This window comes from Ictidomys tridecemlineatus, chromosome 9, assembly GCF_052094955.1.
Source record: "Ictidomys tridecemlineatus isolate mIctTri1 chromosome 9, mIctTri1.hap1, whole genome shotgun sequence".
Taxonomy (NCBI): domain Eukaryota; kingdom Metazoa; phylum Chordata; class Mammalia; order Rodentia; family Sciuridae; genus Ictidomys; species Ictidomys tridecemlineatus.
Window position 1 is genome coordinate 17332632 of NC_135485.1, and position 26690 is coordinate 17359321.

Below are 26690 nucleotides of genomic sequence, written 5' to 3' on the forward strand. Positions count from 1 at the left end.
CAGTCTCTACTCGTGCCTCTGGTGCAGAAATATCAGCCACTGTGGAAACTGGTCTCTGAGTTGTTCCCTAGCTACTGGCAAGTACATTTCATTTGTCTTTTCTCATTTCAGTGAGTTGAAAATTTGGTTCAATAATTTTTTCCCTGCCTCTCTCTAAACCTTCTGTCTCAGGAAAGTTTGAACAAAGTCTCTGGCTGTCACTATTTTCTAATGCTCTGGTAATGAATTTAGAGTTAACTGGGGTGCAAAAGCAAGGAGAAAGCTAGAGGGAATTTCATGACAATTAGCACCGATTTGCACTACAGGCATGGAGGGAAAAAAAGCCCAAAAATTATTATAAGGAGAAAAATATGCCACTCACACATACACAACCCAACAAAATCCACCAAGCACTGGCTGAAAACGATACCATTGGGTGACAGAAAAGACACAGCAGATTAACCAATTAGCATTCACCCAGGAAGAGCTAGCTCTGAGGAAGGAGGGGAGAGAAGGAAGTCCATCAACAGGAATATCAACTTTATAATAGCCCTGACTATTTATCTACCCAGAGCAAGTGCTACAGCCCCACTTTTTTTTTGTGACCCTCTCGACAATTCTGGGGGAAAAAAATGTTAGTTCAACATTATCGCAAGCCAGAATATGACTCTATTTATGTGACAAGTTGACAACATACAATTTCATGCTTGTTGAACTGATCGGTGTTATATATTCACTGTGAATATTATGAAGCCTCACCATTATAAATATGAAACAGTATACACTTATTCAAAATAACTCCAGCAGTGGCAATTTATAGCTCGGTTGTTTGTGTTCTTACGAAGTCCAAATGCCACCTTAAGAAGCTGCAGCTCACAGAAACAGATGTGCAGTGTGACTGTGACCAAAATGGGTTGACGGTGACCTATGTGAAAGCAAGCTATTACATTCTGGTCTGCATGGCAGCTGACACTGGTTTGTATTTAGATACGTGAGTGTTGAGAACACTGTGTCCTTAAAGCTCTGTTTAAACATGGGCCAAGACAGTTGTCTCCTGGACTAATTATTTTACCACCCTTTTATGGCAAAGATCCTTTAATCTTTTTTCTTAAAAAAATATATATACGTGTGTGTGCATATACACAGACATATATATTTAACTGTGTGTGTGCATGCATGTATACACACACGCACACACACACACACACACACACACACACACACACACAAGCACACACACACATTTCCACTCTGTACAAAGTTACAGCAAGGAAGGACTTTAACCCTTGGTCATGTCAGGTGAATGTTGGCAAGATTTTCTGAATGCCTGCTGCATAGCATAACAGGATTGTACTACTTTCTTGATCAGGTGCCTGGGATCTGGACAAGGCGGCAACCCATCAAATTGTGAACAGTTGCAGCAACTGTTTTTGGTCAGGATTTTTCATTCACTTCCCTCCTCCCCTCCCTTTCTGTCTCTTAGCGTGCTTCAACCAATTTGCAAGTGTTCACTTCCACAAGGACAAATTTGGAATAGTGAAGAACAACACAATTTATCCAAATGTGGAAGGAAATGAAGGAACCAGGCACCTTGCTAAAGCTAGATATCAAAAATTTGCATAAGTGGTTTCCCAACAACAGAGGTGCTATTTGGAACAAAATAAATTGCTTGTATTGTATGCAAGGGCACAAACCTTGACCAACTTTGTGATCGCTTTCCTGCTCGTACATTTCCTGACTACACTCAGATATCCCTGCTTGGGAGGCTCAACATAGCAGCCCTCAGGAGGTAGACCTAAACAGAGAATTGTTTCCAGCCCCAGAAGTCTTCAACATCTTTGATGAGTAAGAAAAACAAATTCATTCAAAATATTTGAAATACGAATTAACTTTTCTGTGACTTTTTCAGTAATTCTTTTGTTTCTTGTTTGTTACTAGATGATACCCCTAACCTCTTGTTTTCAGACCCAGCAGAGGATCTTTTGAACCACTTTAGCTGCAGAGTTTTGGAACTCTCCCCCATTTCAACAAAGTTTGCTATCCAAAATCTGCATCTCTTTTACTTTTCCTGTTGGGCTAAAGTGAAGGTGGTATTGGTTTGTCTAGTAAATCCAACCCAGGAGATAACATAATCACATACATTCATTTCTCAAAGACCTTGGCGGCTCTTATCTCTTGGTTTTATGATCTCTTATGAACAGCCAGGAATAGCAATTTGCAGCCTGTTTGTAAAGTCATCTTAGTCTGAAGCTGGCTTTCTCCTCTTTTATCACGCAGTGATATTCTGCGTCTAAATCCTGTTCACCACTGCAAAATTTCCTCTGAGCTCCATTTTAGAATAATGTAAGTATTCCCTGTGAGTATGAAACATACCACACATATAATGGAGGGCAATTATCATTTCAATAAACTATTTATTAATAGAAGATGTTTTGTGTGCTTTGCTTAGATTTATTGATATGCTGCCCACTGTACAGCGTAGCCCCGAGCTATTTAGTTCAAGTTCATCAGCATCTCAGGCAAGCAGCGCTGCCGTTCACACACTCTGGTTCTTCTATGAGCTTTGCTCAACTTTATTTTACCATTACATCACCTAGAACATTAAACACAATGCTCTGTTCTATGTGTTAAATCACTCTGGTTTCTTATTAAGTGTTCCAGGCTACCCATTTTTATTAACAGTTACTTTATTAAATCCTTAATAACACAGATAGAATAGTTAGTTAATTTGTGTGTTGAGCCATGGATGTTAATTTGTAAACATAATAACATACTGCAATCATTTGCATAATAGCATTTTAATCTTTTTAGTAAAAGCTGTAATTCCCTACAAAGTACACTGCAGTAGAAACTAAGTGACTATTGGTAATAATACAAAAGGCCTTAAAATTCTGATCCTATTATGGTGTTGGAACATACCCAAACTGCTTCCATAATCTCTGAAATGTTACTGTTCTCTGATTTAGGTGTCTGTGTCAAGAATAAAAATGAAGTATAACTGGTAGCCGTAGACTATTTCCTAAATGTAATTTAGTATTCACTAAGCACTAGCACTTTGCAAATAGCTCTGAGGCTTTCCTTCAAAGTTCAGAGCTCCAGCTCTGCCTATTGCGTGAAGAACCCTGTAGAACTCACTGAGCTTAAAAGGTGGATCACGTAAATCATGCTGATATGGCACAGGGAGGGGCGATGTCCACCAGGTATCTGGCTACTGAATCTCCTCCCTCCTGCGGGCTCCACCAGACTGATAATGCCTCCTTCAACGACTGCCTTGGAGTAGAAGTTTGGGGGAGAGTTAAAAGGGTGGGGGGCGGTGGGCAAGTGCTTTCCAAAAGCTACTTCTGGGGGAAAACATGGTAGGGGACTGTAGAGCTAAGAGTGGTGAGCGGGAGGAGGAGTAGAGTAAAGGTAATTGTATAAAAGTCAGGCCAGGTCATTTTCCCCAAGATCTGGTAATTCATTAATCGACCTGGCTGCAAACCTTGAATGAATAACTTGTGGTAGTAATGGAGATGGGCAGGTCTACAAAACATGAGTATATAGAATCTGAAGCTGCGCGAATTCCTCTATCATTTTGCAAAAGAAAAAGCATAAAGATATCTCCTATCATCTTTTCGGGACAACTTAATGGATAAGAAGTCACTTATCTTTGAAAAATTTTGCCCTTGTCAAGAGTAAGCGTGTGTATTTCACGGTGGATCTCGCCCTATGCTTTCCCTAGCTCTTGTCCTCACTCCTTATAAGTCAGCATCTTTGCAGCCTACAGAAAAAACACAGTGTATTGCTTGGCTTTCAAGCTGTACCTGAGAGCACACAGTCTTAAAAGTAACCTGAGAGGTTAAGGAAGAAGATAAAAATGGTCCTTACAAAATTGTTTCACATCATGGGCAATTCATTTTATAAAACTCACAATAAAATTTTTCATTGCTAAAAGAATAGGAACATAATTACAGGGACAAATTAACCTTGTTAAAGATGTGAAGTCTGGGATAAGGAATGGTGGAGGAACAATTTGGCTCTCAGTTTAACAACGTGGTCTTTAACTTTCTTTTATCTTTTTATCTGCTTCGTGTGCTCATCTCATTCAGAGGTGAGCCATCTGCTGGGCTGTACTTCCATGGCATGGCATAGAGATAGAGGTACACGGGTAAATAAATTCAGCATGTGTACATGGTTATTGCCCAGCACACACAGCTGCTATACAAATAGACCATTTTTCCGATACAGTGTCCTGAATGAACCTTGATTTCTCTCACCTAGACTAATATCTTTGAAGTAAACCTAAAAGGCAATGAGCCATTTTTCTCCCCCTGATTCTACTCCAAGATTTCCTTGTGTGAATTTGAGTCTCTACTTTTTTTGGCCTCAAAGAGATCCAGGCAGAGGAAGTTTTATTTAAATTACTCACTTGAGAGTCGGGGAGGTTGGAAAAGCCCAAGACAAGCCCATAAAATGACTCACCTACACTTCTTGGAGTGTCCAGAGCAGCTAACAAGAAATCATTTGTCTCTACCCTAAACACATAAAATACTGCTTTCTAAAATTATTGTGCCTGATTGAACCTATAGATTCTCACTTTCCAGATTGCAAAGGCTGACAACTGGATCAGCTTCCACAATAAACAGCACTCAACTTCATATCTTGTGACCACAAGGAAAAGCCACCCAAGAAAGTTAGAGCTGGTGAACCTGCATCCTGTGACCTGCTATTCCCCTGGAGAGGACTGATACCATAGACACAGCCCTGTGGGCTGGAATTCCTGAACCATATTTTCCCAGTGGTCAGCATAATGGTGGGGAGGAAATAGGGCAATAAACCAGATGTTCCCGAGATAAGCCAGATGATATCAAACCAAGAAGTCTGAAACAGTGTTTAAGGTGTATAGATGAATACACAAACACACACACACACACACACACACACACACACACAACACCGCTAGTCAGTTTCCCTGCAAGATAAACTGACGGTAGAAGATGAAAATAAAACAGCACACAGACTGGATTAGATTGTTGCTTCCTGATTTGTGAGTCTCCAAGATGAACATCTAACTGATTTATACCCAGAATTTGGAATTTTGTGGTAGACTACAAATGCAAAGATAAGTACAACATAAATTTTTAAAATACTCCATAAGTCTCCATGAGTTTCAACATTCTTCAATGTTCTTATGTTACAGCCAATTATCTCCCCACTTAAATGGCCATTATTTTCTTACTTGAAGTCTATGTTCTCCATAAGTGTCATTACCAAGTGTGGCAAAAATCTGGTGGTGGGCCATAAATTTAATTTAAATGACAAACATTTATTGATTGCAAATTGGAAATTCCAGAAATCTTTAAAAAGCAATTATTGTAAATTCATTCAGTCTCTCCACATAACAAAGGAGAATTTATTCTCTTGACGATTAAATTAAGGTGAGGTTGTTTTTACACACACTTTTTTTTTCCCCTGTCTGTTTGCTTTGTTAAAATTCCAAGAGGTTTGCCATTCATAGAAAAGTCTGTCTGACCACAGGCACAGTCAGAAGCAGGAATTCATTACCATGGAAGGCTGCAGAATTTCCTCCAAGGAGACAAGTGAGGAAAAGCAGGCACCATGTAAATTTGTGGATTGGGTTAAATATGTTCTGCCCCTGAGGCGCAGGGAGATGGAGAGCCCCTTTGTAAAAAGATTCAAGTCTGAAAAAGCACTGAGCCTCCCAAAGCAAACGGGCACGTCACCAGGAATGGCATCCATGAAGTCCTGACTCTCTTGGGAATATGTTTGAGTTAGCATTCCTTGCACCTCCCTCTGTACCCAACTCACAATGACCAGGAGTGATGGAATTTTCCTTCAGGGAGTTTGGAGTCTGTTCCCTGGATGCCATCCCCTCTGCTATCACCTTGACCCTTCCCTGCCCCTGAATCACACTAGGGTTTGGCATATAGCAGGGCCTGCTGTCTGGCTCCCCTACTTTCTATTTGCCTATACCTCTGAAAACAGTCAGCACCTGCGTTACATTCTTCTCCTCCAAAAAAAAAAAAAAGAAAAACCTTCAGTTATATACTAATTTCTACCATGTAAGCTCTGTACACTTCCAAATGGGTTCTTTTGGCTCCCAATAATTTTATAACCACCCTACATCCAAACTTATTTCCCTACTCTTGTGTTCCCATTAATATAGATTTTACTTAGAATAACTAAGCTCCTCACAATCATGCCTCCTTTATGAAAACACTTTGCTCATTCTCTCACCAGCCTTGGTGAATTTATTCTTGCTGTTTCCTTCTTCAGCAAGCATGTGCACACATGCACACGCACAAAAGTTTGTCATGGTTTCTAATGACTAATTTGTGTAATATCTATAATTCCATCTGTGTACATATACTCACGTATATGTACATGAATATACATCTCATATTGATTTCCAATTGCTAATAAGTCAAAACATTCATTTATGTCTACACACAGTTTTGCATTGTTTGCTAATTTTTGTTTTACATTTGTTCATGCTCCCTCCCAAACAGCATTTAAACTTCTTTAGAAAGTAGACCTTCTGTGCTTGGTAGGCACTTACTTTCTGCTAAGCAAACATCTAGAAAACCTTCAGTGAACAAGACAGGCAGAATCCTTGCTCTCCAAATTCTCATGGTCTGTTGAATTGCCAAGATTTGTTATTTTCACTTTTTTGATAGGTACATAATATGTGCTCATTCTTTAAAAATTTAGAATAAAATGGAAAGCCAAAAGAAAACATATATATCATCTATGTTCCCACCAGAATGATCAAGTCTTCCTGAAAGCTCTCACTATTCATTTCCTGGGTGCCACGGAGAAAGCCACCTTAACCCCAGGTATCATGTGACCACCCCTTACTTTCCTCCTACAAAAAGTCACCCCCTCAGACCTTCAGGAGTTCTCATAATGACCAAGCACAATGCCAGGCACGGCTTGTGAGTCCTCTCCCTGTTAGCAAAGGCAGGACTCAGATGATGTCATGAGTGAAGACTTAGGGACAATGACATTCTCACTCACTACTCTCCTAAGGAACCCCAAGTTGCTGCACTCTGCAGTACCAGGTGAATGAATGGCTATTCACTTGTATCATGGAGGCATTCAAGCAGGTATTAGAAAATAAACCTGGGACAAGGGCCCACAATGATGCAGAGAGGCCCATGTGCTATTGAAACGAACCCCATACCACCCATCTTTATACACTACCAGGCTGTAAATGCAGCCTTTATTCTCCTTCTTCATACAATGCACAAAGGCTAAAGGGAAGGAAGTTATGTTGCAATATTCTGAAACATAAATCTTGCTACCAGCCAGGGACAGTATCCTGTTTTCTTTACACATGGATCTGATTCACTGGAGGCTAGGCCTAGAGGACTTGTGTTCTGTTTTTCAATGGAGTTTCTGCATTATACCTGGTGGCCTGCATTTACACATCTGGACATGGGTTGTGCAAGCAGTTGTGTGTCCAGTTAACTGACCACTGTGTACAGATGTACATTGGCACAGTTTACACCCACTCAGAAGTCTTCTTTCCCAAGTTGGGACATGCAGCTTCTTCCTTTTTCTTTATTATTATTATTATTATTATTATTATTTGTTTTATGTTTAAGAAGTTAAAAAAATTAAATTTCAACTCCAATAAAAGAGGAAGAGATTTTCATGTATTCTCCTTCCTGTAGCAGTTTGCTACACCATTCCATCACCCTTAATCTCACTTTCTGCTCTGATTAGAATTTAGTAATCCCACAGACAGTTTCCAGGGGTGTCGTCAGAGTGCTACTTGAGTCAGGGAAATGGTTGAACTGCTCAATGCTTTTTTAATTCTGGGAACCAGAGGTAGATAATGCTTATTAGTGGCAGATGAACAAAGGCAGAGCTGTGGCCCTGTGGCTTGCTGGTAGAAGCCTTCTTAGGTGAGAACACAGGGCTTTGAGAGGAGGGAGGAGCTGTGTACTAGGGAAAAGTCCACTAGAAAGGGTGGCCCTGGGAAAGGAGTTCTCTGAAGCGCTGCTTTGGAAGAGACGCAAAGCTGTGGCCATTCAAAGGTTATCTTGCACGTGAACTTTTTTTTTTTTTTTTTTGCCAAGGAAGACCAATTTTAGAATTTCACTTCAGCTCAAAACACACTTTCTTTTCCCATGACAGAAGAGATGTCTGCGCTTAACAGTGGAGGGCAAAGAGTAGAGGTGTCATCACTCTATGCAAATGCTCATGACGCTGCTGCGTGTTGCCACAGAGGACTTTAACCTTTGCCTGGACAGAGAAGAAGGGGCCCTGTGACATCAGAGAGGCTGCAATGGGAATTATCTAAACAGTCACTTTTTTTTTTTTCTGTCACTAAGAGCATACCTGACATGTTAGTACTGAGGCCCTGAGCAGCTCCATAATTTTATGTGGCTTCTTATTCCTGATATCCACCACCTCACTGTGTTTGGTCTCAGCCATCGGACCAATTTATCTTTTACACTTCAAATAGGGGATGAATTGGTCAGATCACTGAGACTTTCAAAAACAATTAAACAAACAAACAGGGTTTCTCAGCCCCAGCACGACTGTCATTTGAGATCAGAGCTCTGTGCTGTCGTGAGATTTCCTGTGCATTGTAAGATATTTAGTGCCAGCTCTCAATACCAGTTATGCCCACTAAATACCAGTAGGACCACCTTTCCCCAGTCCTCACAATCAAACACACACCCCTGAAGCTGCCAAATATCTGAGGGGGGGGGGGATGTTGCTTTTGTTGAGAATTATTGGCTTAAAATGATCTCATGTGAGAATAAATTAAATAATCCTTGTGTTTGGGGCACTAAAAACAATTCTGTCAGTTGTTGAAAGTTATATAGGGAAAGAAAGGAGAGTCCCTGTGTAGATTCAACATCTATAGGTAGATAAATGACAGGAAGCATCCTGAAGAAATCAACGGGGAGACCCCATGTAGGCACCCCACAGCAAATATGGGAACCTAAGGCCAGGAAGAAAGTGGTCCTTTTTGAAAGTAGGGAGGCACTGAGGACCACGCCTCTATCCCCCACCATCATCTCCAGAAACGGTGGCCTTGACCCAATATGGAACAGTGGATTGATTATTAGATAAGAGGTCCATAGAGATGGACATTTCTTAAAGCACTGTTTATTTAATGCAGCATGACTTAGAATGGGCCTGTAACCTGACAAGTGTACTGAATGAGGAATGTTCAATTTACCAGTTCTAACCGGCCAAGTCCTCACATGAACTTTCTAAGACCCAGCTGAAAAGCCTGGAAAAGTATAGAAACCACAAACCTTCAGCCGTTCCTCCCCTCGCTGCCCTACCTGAAGCATTCCTGTGAGACCCACTTAATGCTCCAGAACTGTTGCAAGATCTTCACCCTGGGCAGAGCCCCCATGGCTGACAGGCTGCCCCGGCCTCCACATCAACCAATACCCCATAACTGAAAGGAAAGATTCTGTCCTATTTTTTAAATGTATTGAGCAAAGAAGCAGCTTCATACATGTTTCTAAAGGATGGCGATCACCGGAATTCACTCTTTCCCTATTTTAATCAATGATATAGACTTTGAAGTCAGATAAATTTAGAATTTAAGTGCCATAATTATTTGTCAACTGTGTGACTCTGGGAAAATTGTTTAACCTCTCTGAGCCTCCATGTCTGCATATGTAAAATGGGAACAATACTAATAGTACCTAAACAGCAGGTGGTTTTGAGGAATGTGTAAGATGACAGGAAAGGGTTCCAACACGTTGGCCACTGTTGTCATTACTATTATGGTTGTCAACGTTACTTTATTCATCCTTCACTCATTATACAAAAAAAAACATTTATTCAGCAACTTCCATGAGCTGAGTGGTAGGAAAAACTCAATTAAAATTATAATATTGGCTTTCTTAAAGATTCGGAATTTTAATCAAATGACATTGAAAACAACCAATAAAGGTCTTCACTGGTGGGTTATGGAGACTTTGAATAGAGTCAGCACATAGTAGGTTCTCAAAAAATATTGGCTCATGATGATAGCATTGGTAGTTCTGATATTGAAAATTAGGTGATTCTGAAATCTTGATTTAATTTACTTATAAGAGTACTCACTAAAAGTCCCTACAATAAATGATTTATTTTCAAGCAAATGAATGCTGATCTTGCAAGAAAGCACGTCTATTCTCTAAACAACATGTTCATCGGGGAAGGGTAACATTCTTTATTATAGCATATAATAAGCATCCAGAGTCTGGGAGGTAATTCTCACTATTGAGAGGAAAATGAATTTTGACTAATTTGTAAATATAGATTAGCTCTGTTGAGTTTATCAATTTCCACCTACAAAGAAATTAGTGGTATGTACCAAAAACATAAGAGTAATAGTCAACACTGCTCACCTATTTTATAAAAAAGGTAGATTTATAAACCCTCAATTTAAAATTTTTCTTCTTATAATATTAATTTATGTTAGTCACCCATTTACGGCTAAGACTCTCTCCATGGGAAATTGGAATAAACAGGTTTAGACTTTTGTTCTTGTCATCAATTCTTTCACAACCCCGTGTATTTCAACATAATTTAATGCAGTCTGTTGTCAGTTCTCAGCCCCTTAATTATAAAAAAAAAAACTGTTTGTTTTCCAAAATATTGTTTCACCATCAAAAAGAAAGTATGACAAAAACTCTTTTGATGACCATACAGTAAGAACCCAAGATGTTTTCAGGCCTATCCCATGTCAGACTGGCCCAAGCCAAGGTCAAGGAGAAATGAACTTTCCAAAGGAGGTTCTTACCTCAAATATGTTTGCAGGCTCATTGCTGTACTGGTTGGATATTATTTCTGATTGGTCGCTGCACCACTTGAGTCCACCCAGAAAGCTGTCTGTGTCCAAGTCGTTCACATCTAGTTCAGAAAGATCAAGCTCAGGAAGATCTGGGCAAAGAGGCTGGTCTTCACCAACCAGAGCAGCACACTGCAGGAGGCAAAAAAGAAAAAAAAAAAAAAGCTTTCATTAACTGCAGGAATGTATTAAACCACAATAGCATGTGATAGGAATTAAGCCTGGTTAATTCAACGACACCACCAAAGCTGGCCTCTGAGGCTTTAATCACCAGGGAAAACACCCTAAATTCTTTTCCCACTTGGCTCCCAAAGGATACTTTGCCTGATTTATCCCATGCAAAATTCCATCTCTAAATCCAAGATAAGTACTTCATGAAGTCCTCTCTGAGTCTTCAAGTTAGAAAGCCGCGGCATGTTTGTACCGCTTGGAGAGTTAGCCCTTATCACATCAGACTGTCTTGTGCTTAACTATACGTAAAATCTTACTCTATCCTGAGAGTATAATCTCTTAGAGAAGAACACAAGCTTGATTTTACTTGGAATTATCATGCTTACTGGACTTTTCCTAAACAACTGGCACGTGAAAAACAGAAGACAGGAACTACATGAGGAGAACTTTCTCCACTTAGACTCTTTTTGAACATGTCATCCTTATCCTTCATTCAGCAACTAATGATGCAAGGCCTTTGACTCATCTGTGGTCCTCTTGAATTATTTCTTAAATCATTTACTCTCACTGACTTTTTATGAGTTACTGGATGTCATCCTTAACAAGTCAAAGCAGGTTCCTTGAGATGAAGAACAAAAATCATATTTTTTTTCTATGCGGCCTTTATATCTCACTCTGAGTTACTTATAAGACGTGGTGTGTGTGTGTGTGTGTGTGTGTGTGTGTGTGTGTGTGTGTGTGTGTGTGAGATCACCTGGCACCTGGAGAAGAGGAGTCACAATAACAACACACCACAATTATATTTTGTTCATTATTCAGGTGTATCACAACTATGTTCCAAATACATTCAAAATAGCTATTTTTGTTCAGAGTTATAAAATTATTTCAATATATTGAAAGGTTTAAAATATCCTCTACTGCAGCTGGGCTGCTTGTCCCCAAGGCCATTTTAGATTGCCATATTCTTTTTCTTCCTTGCGTGTAACAGATATCATTTAACAGCCCCACCCTGGTGCTTTCCAAGGAAAGTGGACCCCATTACCAATGAAGTGGTCTCCTAGAACTGAATCAGCTAACTGATGGCTGATTCCAGGCTGCATACCATAAAGAACCCTGCAGAAACTCCTACAGCCAGGGTCTGGGGATGCCAGAGTCATAGGGACATTGTCTACCTGTGCGCCAAGCTGTCTGAACCCAGGCCTCCCACTCAGAAGCAGGACCCTCCTGCCTCTACCTTACGAGGTCAGGAGAGATGCTGTCCAGTTGTTCACATCCATGCAGTCCTTGGGCATGAAGTTGCAGATATCCCTTGACATTTAGATTTTGAATAAGTTTTATGCAGATTTCTTTTTCCACAAGCACCCCTGACATCCCTGGCAGGCTGCATTACACGGATCATATGCAGCAGTGTGATGATAAGCCACACACTGAGAAGTAGGGCCTGGGTAATGGAGTGGGCAGTTAGTAAGAGAAGAATGGGAGGAGTCTGCAAATCACTGCAGCTCTGCCCTAAGGCCACCAGCCCCGTGAGGTCCCCAGCTGCAGGCAGAAGGTAATGGAAGGAAAGGGCTGTCCTCTCTATCCAAACTCCTTCCTTATCACTTTATTGGTCTTTCCTTTTTATTATATGAGCCCAAAGTTACAGATCAGTCTATTCAACTAGGTTGAAAGCAATGGAAGCTGGACAGGAGAGAAGATCTCGTCCCAGTCCAATGTTCTTGTTTTGTTACGGGTGTTATGCTCCCCGGGCACATTCTGGCCCACCCCTTACAGTCCAAGCACACACACTCAGTGTCAACTCTGCTTCGACACCGTCCATTCAGAGGCAAGGGGAGAACTTTGCCCACAGTGCAAAAATACTAAGCTTTCACTGGGGGATAGTCCTTTAACATAATCAAGCATAAACAGCATCAACAAATAAAAATGTTGGCTGTCTACCTCTGCCTTAAGTTCTGTTGTAGAGCTCAGGAACCATGTTTTGGGAATACTGATGGGTCATACCAATGGACTGGTGGACAATATCTAACTGCCCTCTCCAGGCACACCCTGTACAAATCCCTAGAACTTTCCAGAAATGTGTAAGTCCCTTTTGAAAGCCATTGACTAGACCAGGTCAGTTTGTTGTGTGTGACTGTCTTGTACACCTCCTTCTCTCTCTCCTCCAGCTCTCCCTCTCCTCTGATGCTTTTACATTGTGGTTCCAAAAAGTGCCTGTGCTCTTGCCAATGTTGACATGCTAATAAGATCAGTGCTTCTGAATGTGGCATTATTCTGCTAATCTAAAACACATTAGTCGTAGCAAGTGTCCCTGTTATTAATTTATATTTGGCCTTTGGATGGTGGCAGACACAGTCCGAGCCCTGTAACTGTCCTCATCTGACACGCTGATATTTATGACTTCCCCATACATCTGTAACAGGTGTGCTCGACTGCACTCACGCAGCCTCGTTCTAGTGCCTCCTTGCAACGATGACAGCTATGTCACAACTGTAGCCTTAATTTTATAATAAGATTTAAGAGGATAAAGCAGTCACTAAACACAAAAGGCTAATTATTGTACGTTATTTCACCCCAACAGACTTTTCTCTTAGTTAAGAAGGAGACAATAAATTAGCTTAACTGCACTGATGATAATGAATCATTATAATTAAGTATAATTCTCCATTAACCTTTTGGAGGTTTTGATGGTAAATTTTAAAGAGAGAGAGAAGAAAAAGTGGACTCAGCCACATTAATTATATTAATGAAAAAAAAAGAATCTTAACTTCTTTAAAAAAAAAATTAGTCAAGACAAGGGAAGGGGGTGGCGAGGAGGGCCATAAAGAATGACAGTCTTGGTGGAGTATATGTCATGTGAATTGTCTCTATCAATCTTGGTAACCTTATTGTACATCACCTTCATTAAACTGTGAAACACGGGGGACTCCGAGCACCTCCAGTGATATGGGCGTTTATTAACCAGTGTGCTGTCCTGTCATTATGTGCAAAAGGGCATAAGACGTTTTAGGATGACAGCAAACATTAATGATTCAAAAAATGAAAGCTGCCTACGCTACCTGCTGCTCTAATATTTGAAACTGGCAGAGGTGATTCCCAGAGCGGCTGTCTCGAAGGCAGGGCTTCTAGCAGCTGCTGCCTACAGTGCAACAGCAACTGGCCAGCCACAGCGGACCTGCGACTCAATCCACGGCTGGACAAGGAGCCCAAGACCTGTCCCCCTTCAGAAAAGAAAACGTAAAAAGGCCACTGTTCTGAAGGGCCTGGATACTTATTGGAAAACGACTGCAGGAATTCCGGTAGTTAACATTAACCTTCCTTATTTCCATACGAGCTAGTTCCTCAATCAAGTAGCAGCATCAGGAATTATGCATGATGGAAAAACGAAACTACAGCAGCAGAGACCCACGGTGCCAGCCAGACAACCACCCACAGGACACTCCGGGCTACTCAAACAATTAGGACTTTGAAGCCACTTAGAACCCTGACTCTTAATCACTACAGGACATATGAATTCTCCATATCTATCCTGCCTTACCGAGAAATCACAACAAGATAAGAAGGATTACAACCCACAAAATACAATCCACCAAGGCAAGAAGGGCAGCCAGAGCCAAGGTTTGCAAACCCAGCAAGGAGTTAAGAATCCAGGGCATGCCTCGCTAGATAGGAAAAATGCATTCGCAGCCGGCCTCGGCCAAATTATTTTCACTTTAGATGTGTATCGCCACACCACATGCACATCTTATTTAATCAAATCACGTGTGGCACTTGATCCTCCCCCTTACCCTACGTGCCCCCAGCTACCCGGAGGAAGCACTCGCAGTCCTTTGCCAGGTTCATTGTTAGCAGCTCGGATCCTCCATGCAATTCAATTCGGGTCCATCTCAGCAGAGTCCTCAGAAAGTTTCGCTTGTTTCCCAAGTTGCCCAAACTTTCCGGGAACATTCCATTGTGCTGAATACAAACACACCGAGGTCCTCCGTCCCCCAGCTAGACTCCAGAGATTACGAGGAAACCGCTTGCATTTTTTTTTCCCCCTGTATGAATTGTAGCCAGCACAGACTGTGGAATTGATGTATTGCCGTCTATTTTTACACAAGCAGTGAGCAGCTCCACACACGGTCCTGCATAAACTCTATTCTCTCTCCGGCTTCAGGCAGCTCTCCGTGGCACAGGGAGATTTAACCATTGGCTTCCCTGCCACCGGCTCCAACAGGAAACCTTGCACTATAAGGCTTTGTTTTTTTCCCTGACCAAATCTTTCAACTACACATAGGAGTTTTAAAGGAAGCAGCAGCATCATTTTATATTTTGCGGGAAAAGCAATCTAAGACAGTCCAGCAGGAATGTTTAGGATTTTGTAAGTTCTCTGTCTGATGAACAGAGAAAGGAAAAAAAAAATCCGGACTAGAATCAAAACGGACTATATTTGAACGCATCCATTTTAATATTTTTATCTTCATTTTCTTATAAATAGAAATGGCATTTTTCCAACCAGGCCACTAAACACCACTGGAAAGACTTCAGCTTCTGATTCATATCAATATCTTAGAGCATAAATATTGCATATGAGTAGAAACAGAGCCAAAGGCACATGGGAAAGAGTTTCTAACTGCAACAGATACTGATGACAGCAGCTGAGCTTTGATTTGCTCAAGGCATCTCAGAGCCACCTTAAAATAGCAAACTTATTGGAGTTAAGATAAGATTGAGATTCCCTTCCAAAAGCTCCCGCCCGCTCCGGCTACTTTTCTGCCTCCTCTCCTCCCCAAGCCCATCCCCCCCTTACAGGGATAATTGCATCTGAGGGAAGCTGCCGTCCTGGCTGCAATGCCTGCGGAGCCCAGCCCCAGCTCACCTCGATGTCACTCCATACAGAGTCCTGGCTGCACATGTCCCACGCCATCCAGCTCCTGAATGACGCCAGTCAAGCTTTTTCAACTCCAATCCACAGTGACACCGAGCACACACTCATGCAGGCAACCAGCCCCTTACTGAGAGTGAACTGAAGGCACCTGTCTTACTACAGTCCCCAGTCACATGACAAAGCTATTAAAAAGTAGGCTGGGCTGTCACTCACCCAGCCTCCCTTCTCCTGTGCAGCTTGCTGCTCAAACTCCTGACGTCACTCAAAGGCAGCCCTCTGCCTCAGTGAAGTAACGCTTAAAAAAAAAAAAAGAAAAAGAAAAAGAAGAAAGAAAGAAAGAAAAGAAACACTTGGACTTTTGGAGGTTTCAAGCATCATGCTGTGATTAAAGCCAGCTTTGAATGCCACAGACTCTAAACGGAGCCCTGGCCATATAATAACTAAAATCCCCTGCAATCTTTTTTTAATTTATTTTTCCTCCAAAATGAGCAAGGGGCAAAGCTCCCTGTTTCACGACAGAACAACTATATTCTTAACTAGTATGTGTATTCTCATAGGACCGTAAGCTCTCCAAGTGGACCCAAGCTCAGTTTGGGACTAAAGCAAGAGCTTATCACATGATGCATTTTTATGAGACATTTTCTAATTGGGGGAGTGTTTGAAAGCAGCAAATGAGGCATTTTTTTTTTGCTTGTTTAATCAACAAAACAGCCTTTATTTGTTAAGGTATAAACAAACTCCTCTCCCCAGAAGTCGGTTGTCCCCGTGTGGGTAGGGAACACCAGCTCTGGAATTGTTACTGCAGTTTGCTCTGCTCCATATAAGGAGAGCAAGCAACAAAACCTCATCCTTTCAGCTTCCTTCTCATTATTTCCATTTCTTTCATAGGCTCCCAGAAAACAAATGTTAGTAAATACAGTCGCGGCTGCTGTGCCCAGAACAGCTCCGGCTTTCAGCTGCCTTCTTCCATACATGTAGCCTTTCCTCCCTGACTGCCTTAGGGTGCCTGTTTGAATAAACATTGGATTCCAACCCTCGTGCCCTGGGTCGTGCAGTTTGCGTGTGAAATCAAAAATGTCCATGGAGTGAAGGGAAAATATCCACATGCCATTAGCAGAAATATTCACTTCTTGAGCTTCACTGTTTTATTATTTCTCAGCTCGTACCTTGAGACAATGAGGGCTAATGCAGGTGCTACTGTTTTATGATGACACTACATATTGAATACATAACAAACCCAAGGTACTAGAGACAGTGGAAAAATACTTCCCATAACATTACAGTGGTCGGACTTAACCCTTCTGAGTTCCAGAGGGATGTACACAGGTATGTATCTTTGGGAAGACAGGTTTCATGGAACTCCAAACCCAATAGACTTTTAAAATTCAGCTTCATTCTTTTACCAGACAATAATTTGTCTGAAAATAAAGTTCCCAGGTATCTAAAAATAATTTTGAAAGCCCTATTAATTTAAATTCCTGCTCTACTGAGGTTAATTTAATGTTTTCTTTATTGTATATCTCCTTATGAAGAAAAGAAAGTGGTGGTTTTTCTCTAACACATACTTTAAATATTAAGTTGCTCAAATTGTAAAGTGAAAGAAAGAAATACAATAAAAAACAAACAAGATAAAAAGCCACCAGAATGCTGTTTCTTTCATACCACTTATATTAAAGACTTCTCTCCTCTGATATCTGCAACAAGTTGCTAGTAAATTTCTGAATAATGTGATTAAATTGACAAGTTTGTCATTACTGGACATAAAAAGATGGCCAACAGCTTTGACATTTTAAGTGAGCTGAATATATTTCCCTGGCACATTTTCCCTTATACTTAGCAGAAAGTTGCTGTAGTTTTAATTTTCCATGTTAAAAAAAATTAAAAAGGAATATACAACTTTGAGAATGTTTTCATGAAGGCAAATAATGACATTACTTTGTGTTCCCCACCCCACCTCCCCAAAAATACTAATTTTCCTCCCAATTATATTCTTACTTAATGTAAAACTTCAGTAAATTATTAAAATTCAGGACAAAGGTCATTGGCTCTACCCTCAACACAGTCAACTGTGAAATGATATTGGTCATTTGGCCAAGAGAAGTCGATGTTTCTTAACTATTATCAAATGATCCCTGCGTCGTGAGAGTCACTGACGATTTTCTCTGTCCCCATCCAAAGATGGGCAACCACCATGCTTTTTAAAAAAATCCCATTCACACCTTTTAGAGCATGTTGCATTATTGTTTTTGATATTTTAACCTTCACACATTGTGTAGCTGCGGGATCCATGCTCCTTTTTTTTTCTGCCACCTAATTCCACTTCTTAAAACGCTCAGCTCAACATAGCCACCCAGATGGCAAGTGGTTTCATATATGCTGTATTTTTAGGAGTCAAAACATGTCAAGGTCTCACAAACTCCAGCATATTGCCTTCCCCCCACTTTCCATCTCTACTAGTATAAAAATCCAAATTTAAACCTATTCGTAGGACAAGTTAGAGTACCTGCTACTGTTTTTTTTTTTAAGTCTCAAAACTATAACTCAAAGGGATATTTTAAAGTTCTCATAATTTGGTTAATTAACTCTTCAGATTAAAAATTCTCTTCTGTCCAGTTTTTTTTTTTTTTTCTTTCATCGGGAGAACTTAAAATTGTTAGTTGCTCACCAACCTTGGTCTTTTCTGGCTCCCCAGGCGGTTTCTATATTTAATTCTCTCTCTGCCTTGACGGCTGCTCTTCCCCTCTCCCTGCAGCCTCTCTTCCACCCCTTCTACAACTCTGCCTCCAAGGTTTCCAAATGTTTGATTCAGTCAACGACCATCTATGGAAGCCTGACTGTGTGCCCAGCAATCCATCACAAGGACTGCCGAGAAGGGGTACGACAGGGACACAAGGGACCTTGCAATTTTAGGGAGATGACCTTAAACGTGGAGAGAAAAAAATCGCCATGAAAAAGCAGTATCGTTTTCTTCAATATCCAGATTTCTTTTTCTACTCTTGAAAGCACACTCTATTTAGGTACAAGGTCCTTTCACTAACCACAACGACTCTGCTCCAAAACAACCCCATTTGCTCCCAACAATAGGAAGAGGTATTTATTAACATCTGCTGGATGCCTATAATATCGTATATCTACACAGGGCCTGGATCCCACCCCCCCATGGAATCCGCCACTCAATAGTCCTGTTAATGTATTCCAAAGTCCTCACATTGGTGGAGGAGGGAGAATCTGTCTTTTGAGTTGATAGGGGGATGGTGGGGGGGGGGAGAGAAAGAATAATTCAATTCAATAATTCATAAGAACAATTAAATTATATAACAAAAATATTTGAAGAAGTGTTTGAAATTTGGATTTCTTTCCCCACTCCTGCCCCCAAATTACAAGCTTTGTCCATCATCCATATTTCAGACAACTTCCCATTTCTTTTTTATTTTGTAATTATTTTTTATTTGTAGTTGGATATAATACCTTTATTTTATTTATTTTTATGTGGTGCTGAGGATCGAACCAGAGCCTTGTACATGCTAGGCGATCACTCTATCATTAAGCCACAACCCCAGGCCAACAACTTCCCATTTCTAAAAAAATAAATACAATCAAATTGGAACACTCAAACTCATACCATAGACTATAGCAAAAACACGTGGTGTCAACATTGTATCCAGGTAAGCACAAAAGGAAACTCAGAAGTAAATACTATTAGTATAAACATCTCTTTGATTTGTTCTTGTAGACTTACAATGAGAAGAATACATTTAAGGTGGAACATTTCAAGGAAGAAAGGGAAAGAGGAAGACATAACCAAACTTGCAGAGGCTAGTACTGAGATGGTCACTTCAAATTCTACATGTCCATCAAGGTAGTCCTAAAGCTTCCCAGGAAAGATCATCTGTGCACCCATTTTACAACTAAGAAAAATCAGGCAGGTAAGAGTGAAAAGCAGTTGAACAGAGTGAGCAGAACCCTCCCCAAATCTAAGGCACATCAAGGATCTCTGAGATCACTTTGTATCTAAGGAAGTGTCTGGAAAGAGGTATTCCTGAGAATTCTGCATGCCTGGAACATTCTCCCAGAAAGAAAAGAGACCTGCCCAGAATTGCTAATATTTTTAAAGTTAATTATTGCTTATGGCTATTCAATTGCTGGCTCTTAGTTCCTAGAGGGAACCATTGATCCTTGTATCCCAAGTCCATTTCTGATCATGTATTTTGGGTCTCTGGTTTGAAGCTGAGATTTCGCAGGGCACAAAATGTGGATGCAGAGTAGGGAATACCAAAGATCTTTATTCTTATAAATACTCTCAAATTAAATCTTATTTTACATAAACTGCCATGGTGATGTCAATGTGAGCAAAGAACCTCTGAGGAAACCATTTCAGGAAGGTTGGTGGACAACATTAATGCCTCCTAGCACTTTTTTTTAATAAACAAGAGGTGATAGACAACCACAACAATACAGCTCTCATCTCCAATAAAACCTTCTTCAGTACAGACCTATGTGCTTTTGGCATTTTTCATATTACAACAAAAACAATGTGAAAATTAATCTGAGTTGTAGTCAGTTGGACTAATATGAACATAAAGCAATACAAGAACACAGATAAGTAAAGGGGATAAAAGAATGATTAAAATCTGATTTTATCATGTGCAACTCAGTCATAGTTGTGAATGTACATACATTTTTATCTACCTTATTTTGGGTTAATTCACCTATAATCGAGTTCCTGATTATTGAGGCAAGAAATGTTTAATAAGGTTATTTACCAATGTTTTAGCTAGAAGAAAAAATAAGGCATACCACATTTTATTTAATCTGTCATTGTTTAAAATTTAAAATTCTACTACTGCACCTCAAAAACATACTATTCAATTTAAAGAAAGATGTTATCCCACTAGCTGCAGTTAATAAGGGCTGGGGAAAACTAGGGTTTGCAGATTGTTAAATCATAGTGAGGCTGCTCCCCTGGCACTGTTTTTTGGAACTTGGTTCTAATTAGCTTAAGTTTTCTTAATTTTAAGGGAGAAAACTATATTTTGCACACACTCTAAAAAAAAGGATGAATGAGTGAGATTCTGGGAAATTCTTGGTTTGTTCTTTTTCTTTTTCTTTATCATATCAGACAGAGCCTTGGAAGAATTGTGGAGTATTTTGCTTTTGTTTCTGTTATAGACCTTTTTAAGCACTTCGATATTTGTATTTTATACTAGAAGGATAACATATGCACACCTCAATTTGGGAGAGGTTGAAAGGAAATAAATTCTTAAGAAACAATGAGCTTTAAGGTCTTGTTAAATTTTGTGGTAATATGTAGAATATTACATGATATTTGCTAACTCAGTTAGACACGGGACTTTTGAAGAAACATCCTTAATGAAGAAGATCTCCTCTACAATCAACCTTTACTTTGAGCAGTGCAGTAAAAAGGCAAATAAAAAATGCCAAATACTACTGGCAGGATTATAAATGGGAACAATTTTTCTAGAGAACAAATAGGTAATATGTATCAAAATATTTAAAAATGGACAGCCCCAGAGAGACTCAGAAATTCTACTTCTAGGAATTTATCCTAAAAAAATAACAGAGGAATGTATACAAAGGTTTTTAAGGATCCTCAATGCTATATCATTTACATTTATGTTGCTCAAAATGTGACTGCGATGTTTCTGTCCACTCTGATACACAGTTAAGTAAATTATAAAGCAGTATACATACGTATATACTCAAGGCTTCCTTAAAAACTTGAAGAATACGTTTAGTAGCATAATGGGAAATGTTAAATATATATTAGGTTTTATTATTAAACTGGAAATAACTATAATCATAAAAAGTTTATTTCTAAATATATATAGTCAGGAGGAAAGAAGATGAGGAAGAGAACATAAATGAGCTGTTTATTGTAGCTGATGAAATTATAAGTCCTGGTTAATTTTCTTTGTGTGCTGGTGCTTTTCTGTAACTTTCTTATTTTCTGTGATAAATAAGGATAACTTATATATTCAGAATATCTATTCATCTTTGAAATGAATAGAGAGATTCAGTATTAGGGCTATGCCTTCTTGACATACAGGGAAGAGAACAAACAGAAACAACCTCTGACATCCCTTATCTTTCTCATATATTCATCATCTGTTTAAAATGTAGTCATTTCTATCACACTGAGTCTAGCAGCTACTGCACTCAGGCTACAGGCTCGGGAGCAGCACTGAAGAAAGCCACTGCCTGACGTGTAGGAACCTTCTGAGGCCTGAATTATAGGGTGAGAGAATTTACCCACCACCACGAGCCACCTCAGAGATGGACCCAAACAACCCAATCCCGGATGTCCTAACCATCTTCACTTGGTCTCTCAATACATTATCAAGTCATGTTAAACTCTCCCTTCAAAATTAATTATTCTTGGTAGGGTTAAAATTTCATCCATTTATAGAAATGGATCATAGCTTACTGGCATAGTATATTATTTAGAGACATATAGAAAGAAAGAAAGAAAGAGAGAGAGAGAGAGAGAGAGAGAGAGAGAGAGAGAGAGAGAAAGAAAGAAAAAGAAAGAAAGAAAGAAAGAAAAGAAAAGAAAGAAAGAAAGAAAGAAAGAAAGAAAGAAAGAAAGAAAGAAAGAAAGAAAGAAAGGGAAAGAAAAGAAAAGAAACAACAGTAGTATCTTCAAAAAATCATATGAGGGGATCACTCTTAAGGGGATTTCTCAGGAAGAGAGTCTTGTCTCCTGGCTAGGGAGGCAGGAAGGGCAGGCAGAGAAGACTTAGGGGAAGAACTGAGAGAGGTAGCTTTCATCAGAGACACCTGAAATTGACTTAAGGAGGAAAACACAGTCCAAGATTCGAACCAGCAACTTGGAAGTGAACTTCTAGAACACTGCTTGTCCAGAAATGGGGAACCATCTGTGTAAAGACTGTCATACTGCAACCCTGTTTGTGGGTGGGGAGCTCACTCGGAGAACTCTGCAGGTCACATGAAGGACGGACCCACCTTCCTTCCCCTGGAAGTCTGACTACATCCAAGGATGAAGGCTTCATGACCACTCTGGGTATTCTTGAAGTCTCCTGGGTCTCTCCTGCACATCTCCCTTCCTGCACTTGGGTGATCATTATTTTGACCATAAATAAAAACAATTCTTATGTAATTCCTTATGTAATAAGGGGAATAAGGAGGTTGAAACCAAGGCCATATGGCTTAAATTCATATAAGGCTCAATTCTGCCTAATATATAGAGTGACGCTGAGGCTCTTGATTCAGCCCAAAGTGGAAGGCAGGATGCATGAGCTGGAGGAACATGGTCCTCACTCAGCCATGTCCCTCACCAACCGTCTGACTGGGGGCGGTTCCCACAATGAATTTGAGCCTCAGTTTCCTTATCTGTCAAAAAAGATGGCCAGATTCAATTACACCAAAAATATTGGCCAGCTCTGAAGTGCTGTGATGTGACTGCATCCCAGCCAACTCAGGAAGGCTTTGCTGCACAAGGTGACTCCAAATGTGTCATTGCACGGACGCTGGGAATCAGGGACAACATGCAAGAAAGCTAACTGGTGGTAAGCTTTGCTGAGAAAGCACAGCTTTATCGCACTACAGATATTTAACTACTACCATTCTAGAAAAAGAACAGAAGAAACCTGGGACTATAATACTTTAAAGCTAGCTGTTGGCTAGAAGGAGGATGTTTTCTATACACATGGGTTTCTTACAAATCCCAGGCAGCTTACCAGAGAAAGGCAGCTCTCATACTGTTGATCATTAATTCTACCAAGTGGCACAAGTCACATGTAAGACCAAGTGTCTGTTTGCACAGTAAATGTGAGAAACACACAAATGAGAGTTACTGTTTTCTTACATCTGCATATGTGTTCAATATGATTTATCAACATGTGCTCTGGTTTTGTGACAAGAAAAAAAGAAATAGTGTTACTCAGATTTAGAAAAGAAGGTGGATTCTAAATTTAGAATTTTGTAAATATGAGTAAGTTTTTCAGCATCTGGGGGAAATTAGGGTTTTAAGTCACCCTTTTTCCCTCCTAATATCAGAGCACTGCCCCCCTTAAATAAAAAGTTCATTCTATTTAATAAAATAAGATCTTATGTCTTTTTAATTTAAGGGGGATCACCTAAGAGATTACTGTAGGGTGTGGAGAGAGAAAAGAAGGTGATATGCTGAAAATATTTTATCACGACATTATGAGCAAATATGTTAAATCAAGGCCATGTCACAGGATGGATGGCTTATGTATACCTGAGGGTCACAGAGTTTTACTCTTCAACTCTTTTCTTTCTACATGGAAACCCCTGTAGCAAGACATAAAGGGTTTGAGCTTCAGTGCTATCCTGCACCACCCAGCTTGGAGGTTTCCTTCTAGGGCTGAATGAACAGCAGTAGGCACACTAAATTCCCTACCAGAGAATTTGGAGAAAGAGCAATGATAACGTGGAGTAGGTAAAGTTAGACCAGGTAAATGATAAACCTCAGTCAGAACAATGGCTTGATAAACCACCGGCTCCTCCCCTCAATGCCCTGCTCTCACGAGCAAATTCACCAGCACAACATACTTAACTTCACATTTACCTGCCACTGAAGAAAAGGAATTAAAAAAAAAAAAAAAAAACTAACCTAAGGAAGCCTGATTTCTGTGCCTGTAAGACAATCTGCAAAAGGAACTTGACAGGAGTCTCCCTTTTAAATAAACCACACTATAAAGAGTCCAGATTGCTCTTTGCCCGAGTGGAGGATCACAGTGGATTCTTTTCCTACCTCCTTTCAAAACAAAAATCCCTAACAGCTCTGGGATGGAACTTTCTACCATCCATCTTAGTAGATTTCTTTCCAGGCAGGACACCTAAAAATAGGCCACACCTAACCTTTTGCACAGCCGTACAAAGCCATGAAGTGGGAACTCCGGCCCGGCGCTCTCCCGTGGGTATTTTCAGCATGTGTGCTCTTTGTCTCTTGATCACATTACCCAGTGTCACATATTACGTAAGAACACCAGACAAGAGTGGCTCGCGGGGACCTGTCCTACCTGCAACCACCGGGGTACCGTATCTCGGCGTTGTTATTTTGTCTTCAGACGGAATCAAACAAAACATGACTAATAATCCCCCCATTTAAAAAAACAATCATTAATGTTAAATAAACCTACAATAAAATGTCTGTTGGGTCTCCCATACTTCAAAAGCGTGAGAATGAGTGAACTGCTCCATGCCAGGAAGTGGACAATAACTCTATCATGGGACACTCGGACTCATACACAAAAAGTGCCTTGCTGATGATTTCCTTTCTACAAAACCCCGAGGTAGACATGTCTAATCTATGTGGCTGGACGTCAGGAGGGAGGAGGCCCTTGCTGGGGGCAGGAAGCCAGGCACGAAAGGCTCTGGGACCCAGTTGTGGTCTCCTTGTTGCTAGTGCTGGTTACATGGACTTGAGCAGTTAGGAAAATTCATTGATCTCCACCCTAAGGGTATGGGCACTTTACAAAATCCATATTATGTTTCAATGAAAAGTTTAAAATACACAAAGAAGTAAAAGAAATATTTCTCTATAAAAGTATTTTTCTTTTTCTTAATTAAAAAAATAAAATCCCCCACACTCAACTATCTTCTTTAATAGGCCACTAAACCACTCAGACAAATAGCACTGGGTCAGGAATCAAAAAACCTGGTATTGGGGTTGGTTTTTTTTTGACTTTGGACAAAGCCACTAAACTTTCTAGATCTATTTTCTCTTCCGTCAAAAGATGGTACAGGTTTAGGTGTTGTCTGTATGAATTTCTTGAACAAACACAATAAGGGAATCTCCCAAATCGAAACTATTAGTACTTTTATCCTTGCTTCAGAGTTCACTGTTGAAGGAGGTCACTGACTTGGCTTGACCATGCTGTTCCCCTCTCTGAGAGCATGGGCCTTAGAGTCACGGCCACTTCTAACCCACCTCTGAGGTCTCAAGTATCTGAACTGACACTAGCTGAACCTCAAGCCCATTATTTTTTAAAATGGCAATGTAAATGCCCACCTTACATGTCTGGCGTTGGGGTTAAGTGAGATTATATGAGTCCAGTGCTTGGCATAGAAGTACTCAATAGTGATACTTGTTATTCACATATGAGTATTTAAAACTCAGTTGAAAATCAAGCAATATTATAGTGGATGTATGAGTTTGCATTTTGCCTGGCTTCCTTATCTTAAAAAGTAAATAAGTAAAAATTCTAGAAGCTGAGCAGAGCAGGGCAGACTTTCTCTTGAAGTCCTATATTAAGCTGACTTTCTATGCAAGACAGAATCATCACAAGTGGTGGACACAGGGATGCCAAGTGCCTGTTGGTTTCTCTGATTACATGAAGAAAAGAAAAGGAAAAAAAAAAAAAAACCACAGCTTCATACCAGTCCTGACCTGACTCTCTCTCTAAAGAGACCAGAAGCAGCAAGGGCAGAAAACAGATTTGATTCCAAGAGGCCGGCCATGATGTTATTTGAGCCAAGAGTCTTTCAAGAATCTCTCTGTTAAGAAACAAGACATCCATATGGTGCATGAAAACGGACAAGACACCGTGAGTTTGCAAATGTGGGAGGAATCACCAAAGTATCAAATCGTGTTAAATGATGATATCTGAAATACACACAGAAGGCAGAATGGAAAACAAAGCCAGGGGATCAAAAAAATTCAATGTAGGGCTGGGGTTTTTGCTTAGTGGCAGAGCGCTCACCGTGCTGGGTGTGATCCTCAGCACCACATGAAAATAAATAAATAAAATAAAGGTATTGTGTCTGACTACAATATATATATATATATATATATATATATATATATATATATATATATATATATATATATATATATCAGTGTACAGCCAATTT

At 40.1% G+C, this 26690-nt stretch overlaps 1 protein-coding gene across 1 annotated transcript in view; it reads right to left on the minus strand.

Annotated features, from left to right (window-relative positions):
- Positions 1-26690, minus strand: part of Ppargc1a (PPARG coactivator 1 alpha) — a 601407-nt gene that overhangs the window by 72499 nt on the left and 502218 nt on the right. The window contains exon 3 of the mRNA XM_078022194.1: positions 10745-10924. Within this exon, the coding sequence (XP_077878320.1) occupies positions 10745-10924 (180 nt within the window). The remainder of the gene's footprint in view (positions 1-10744; positions 10925-26690) is intronic.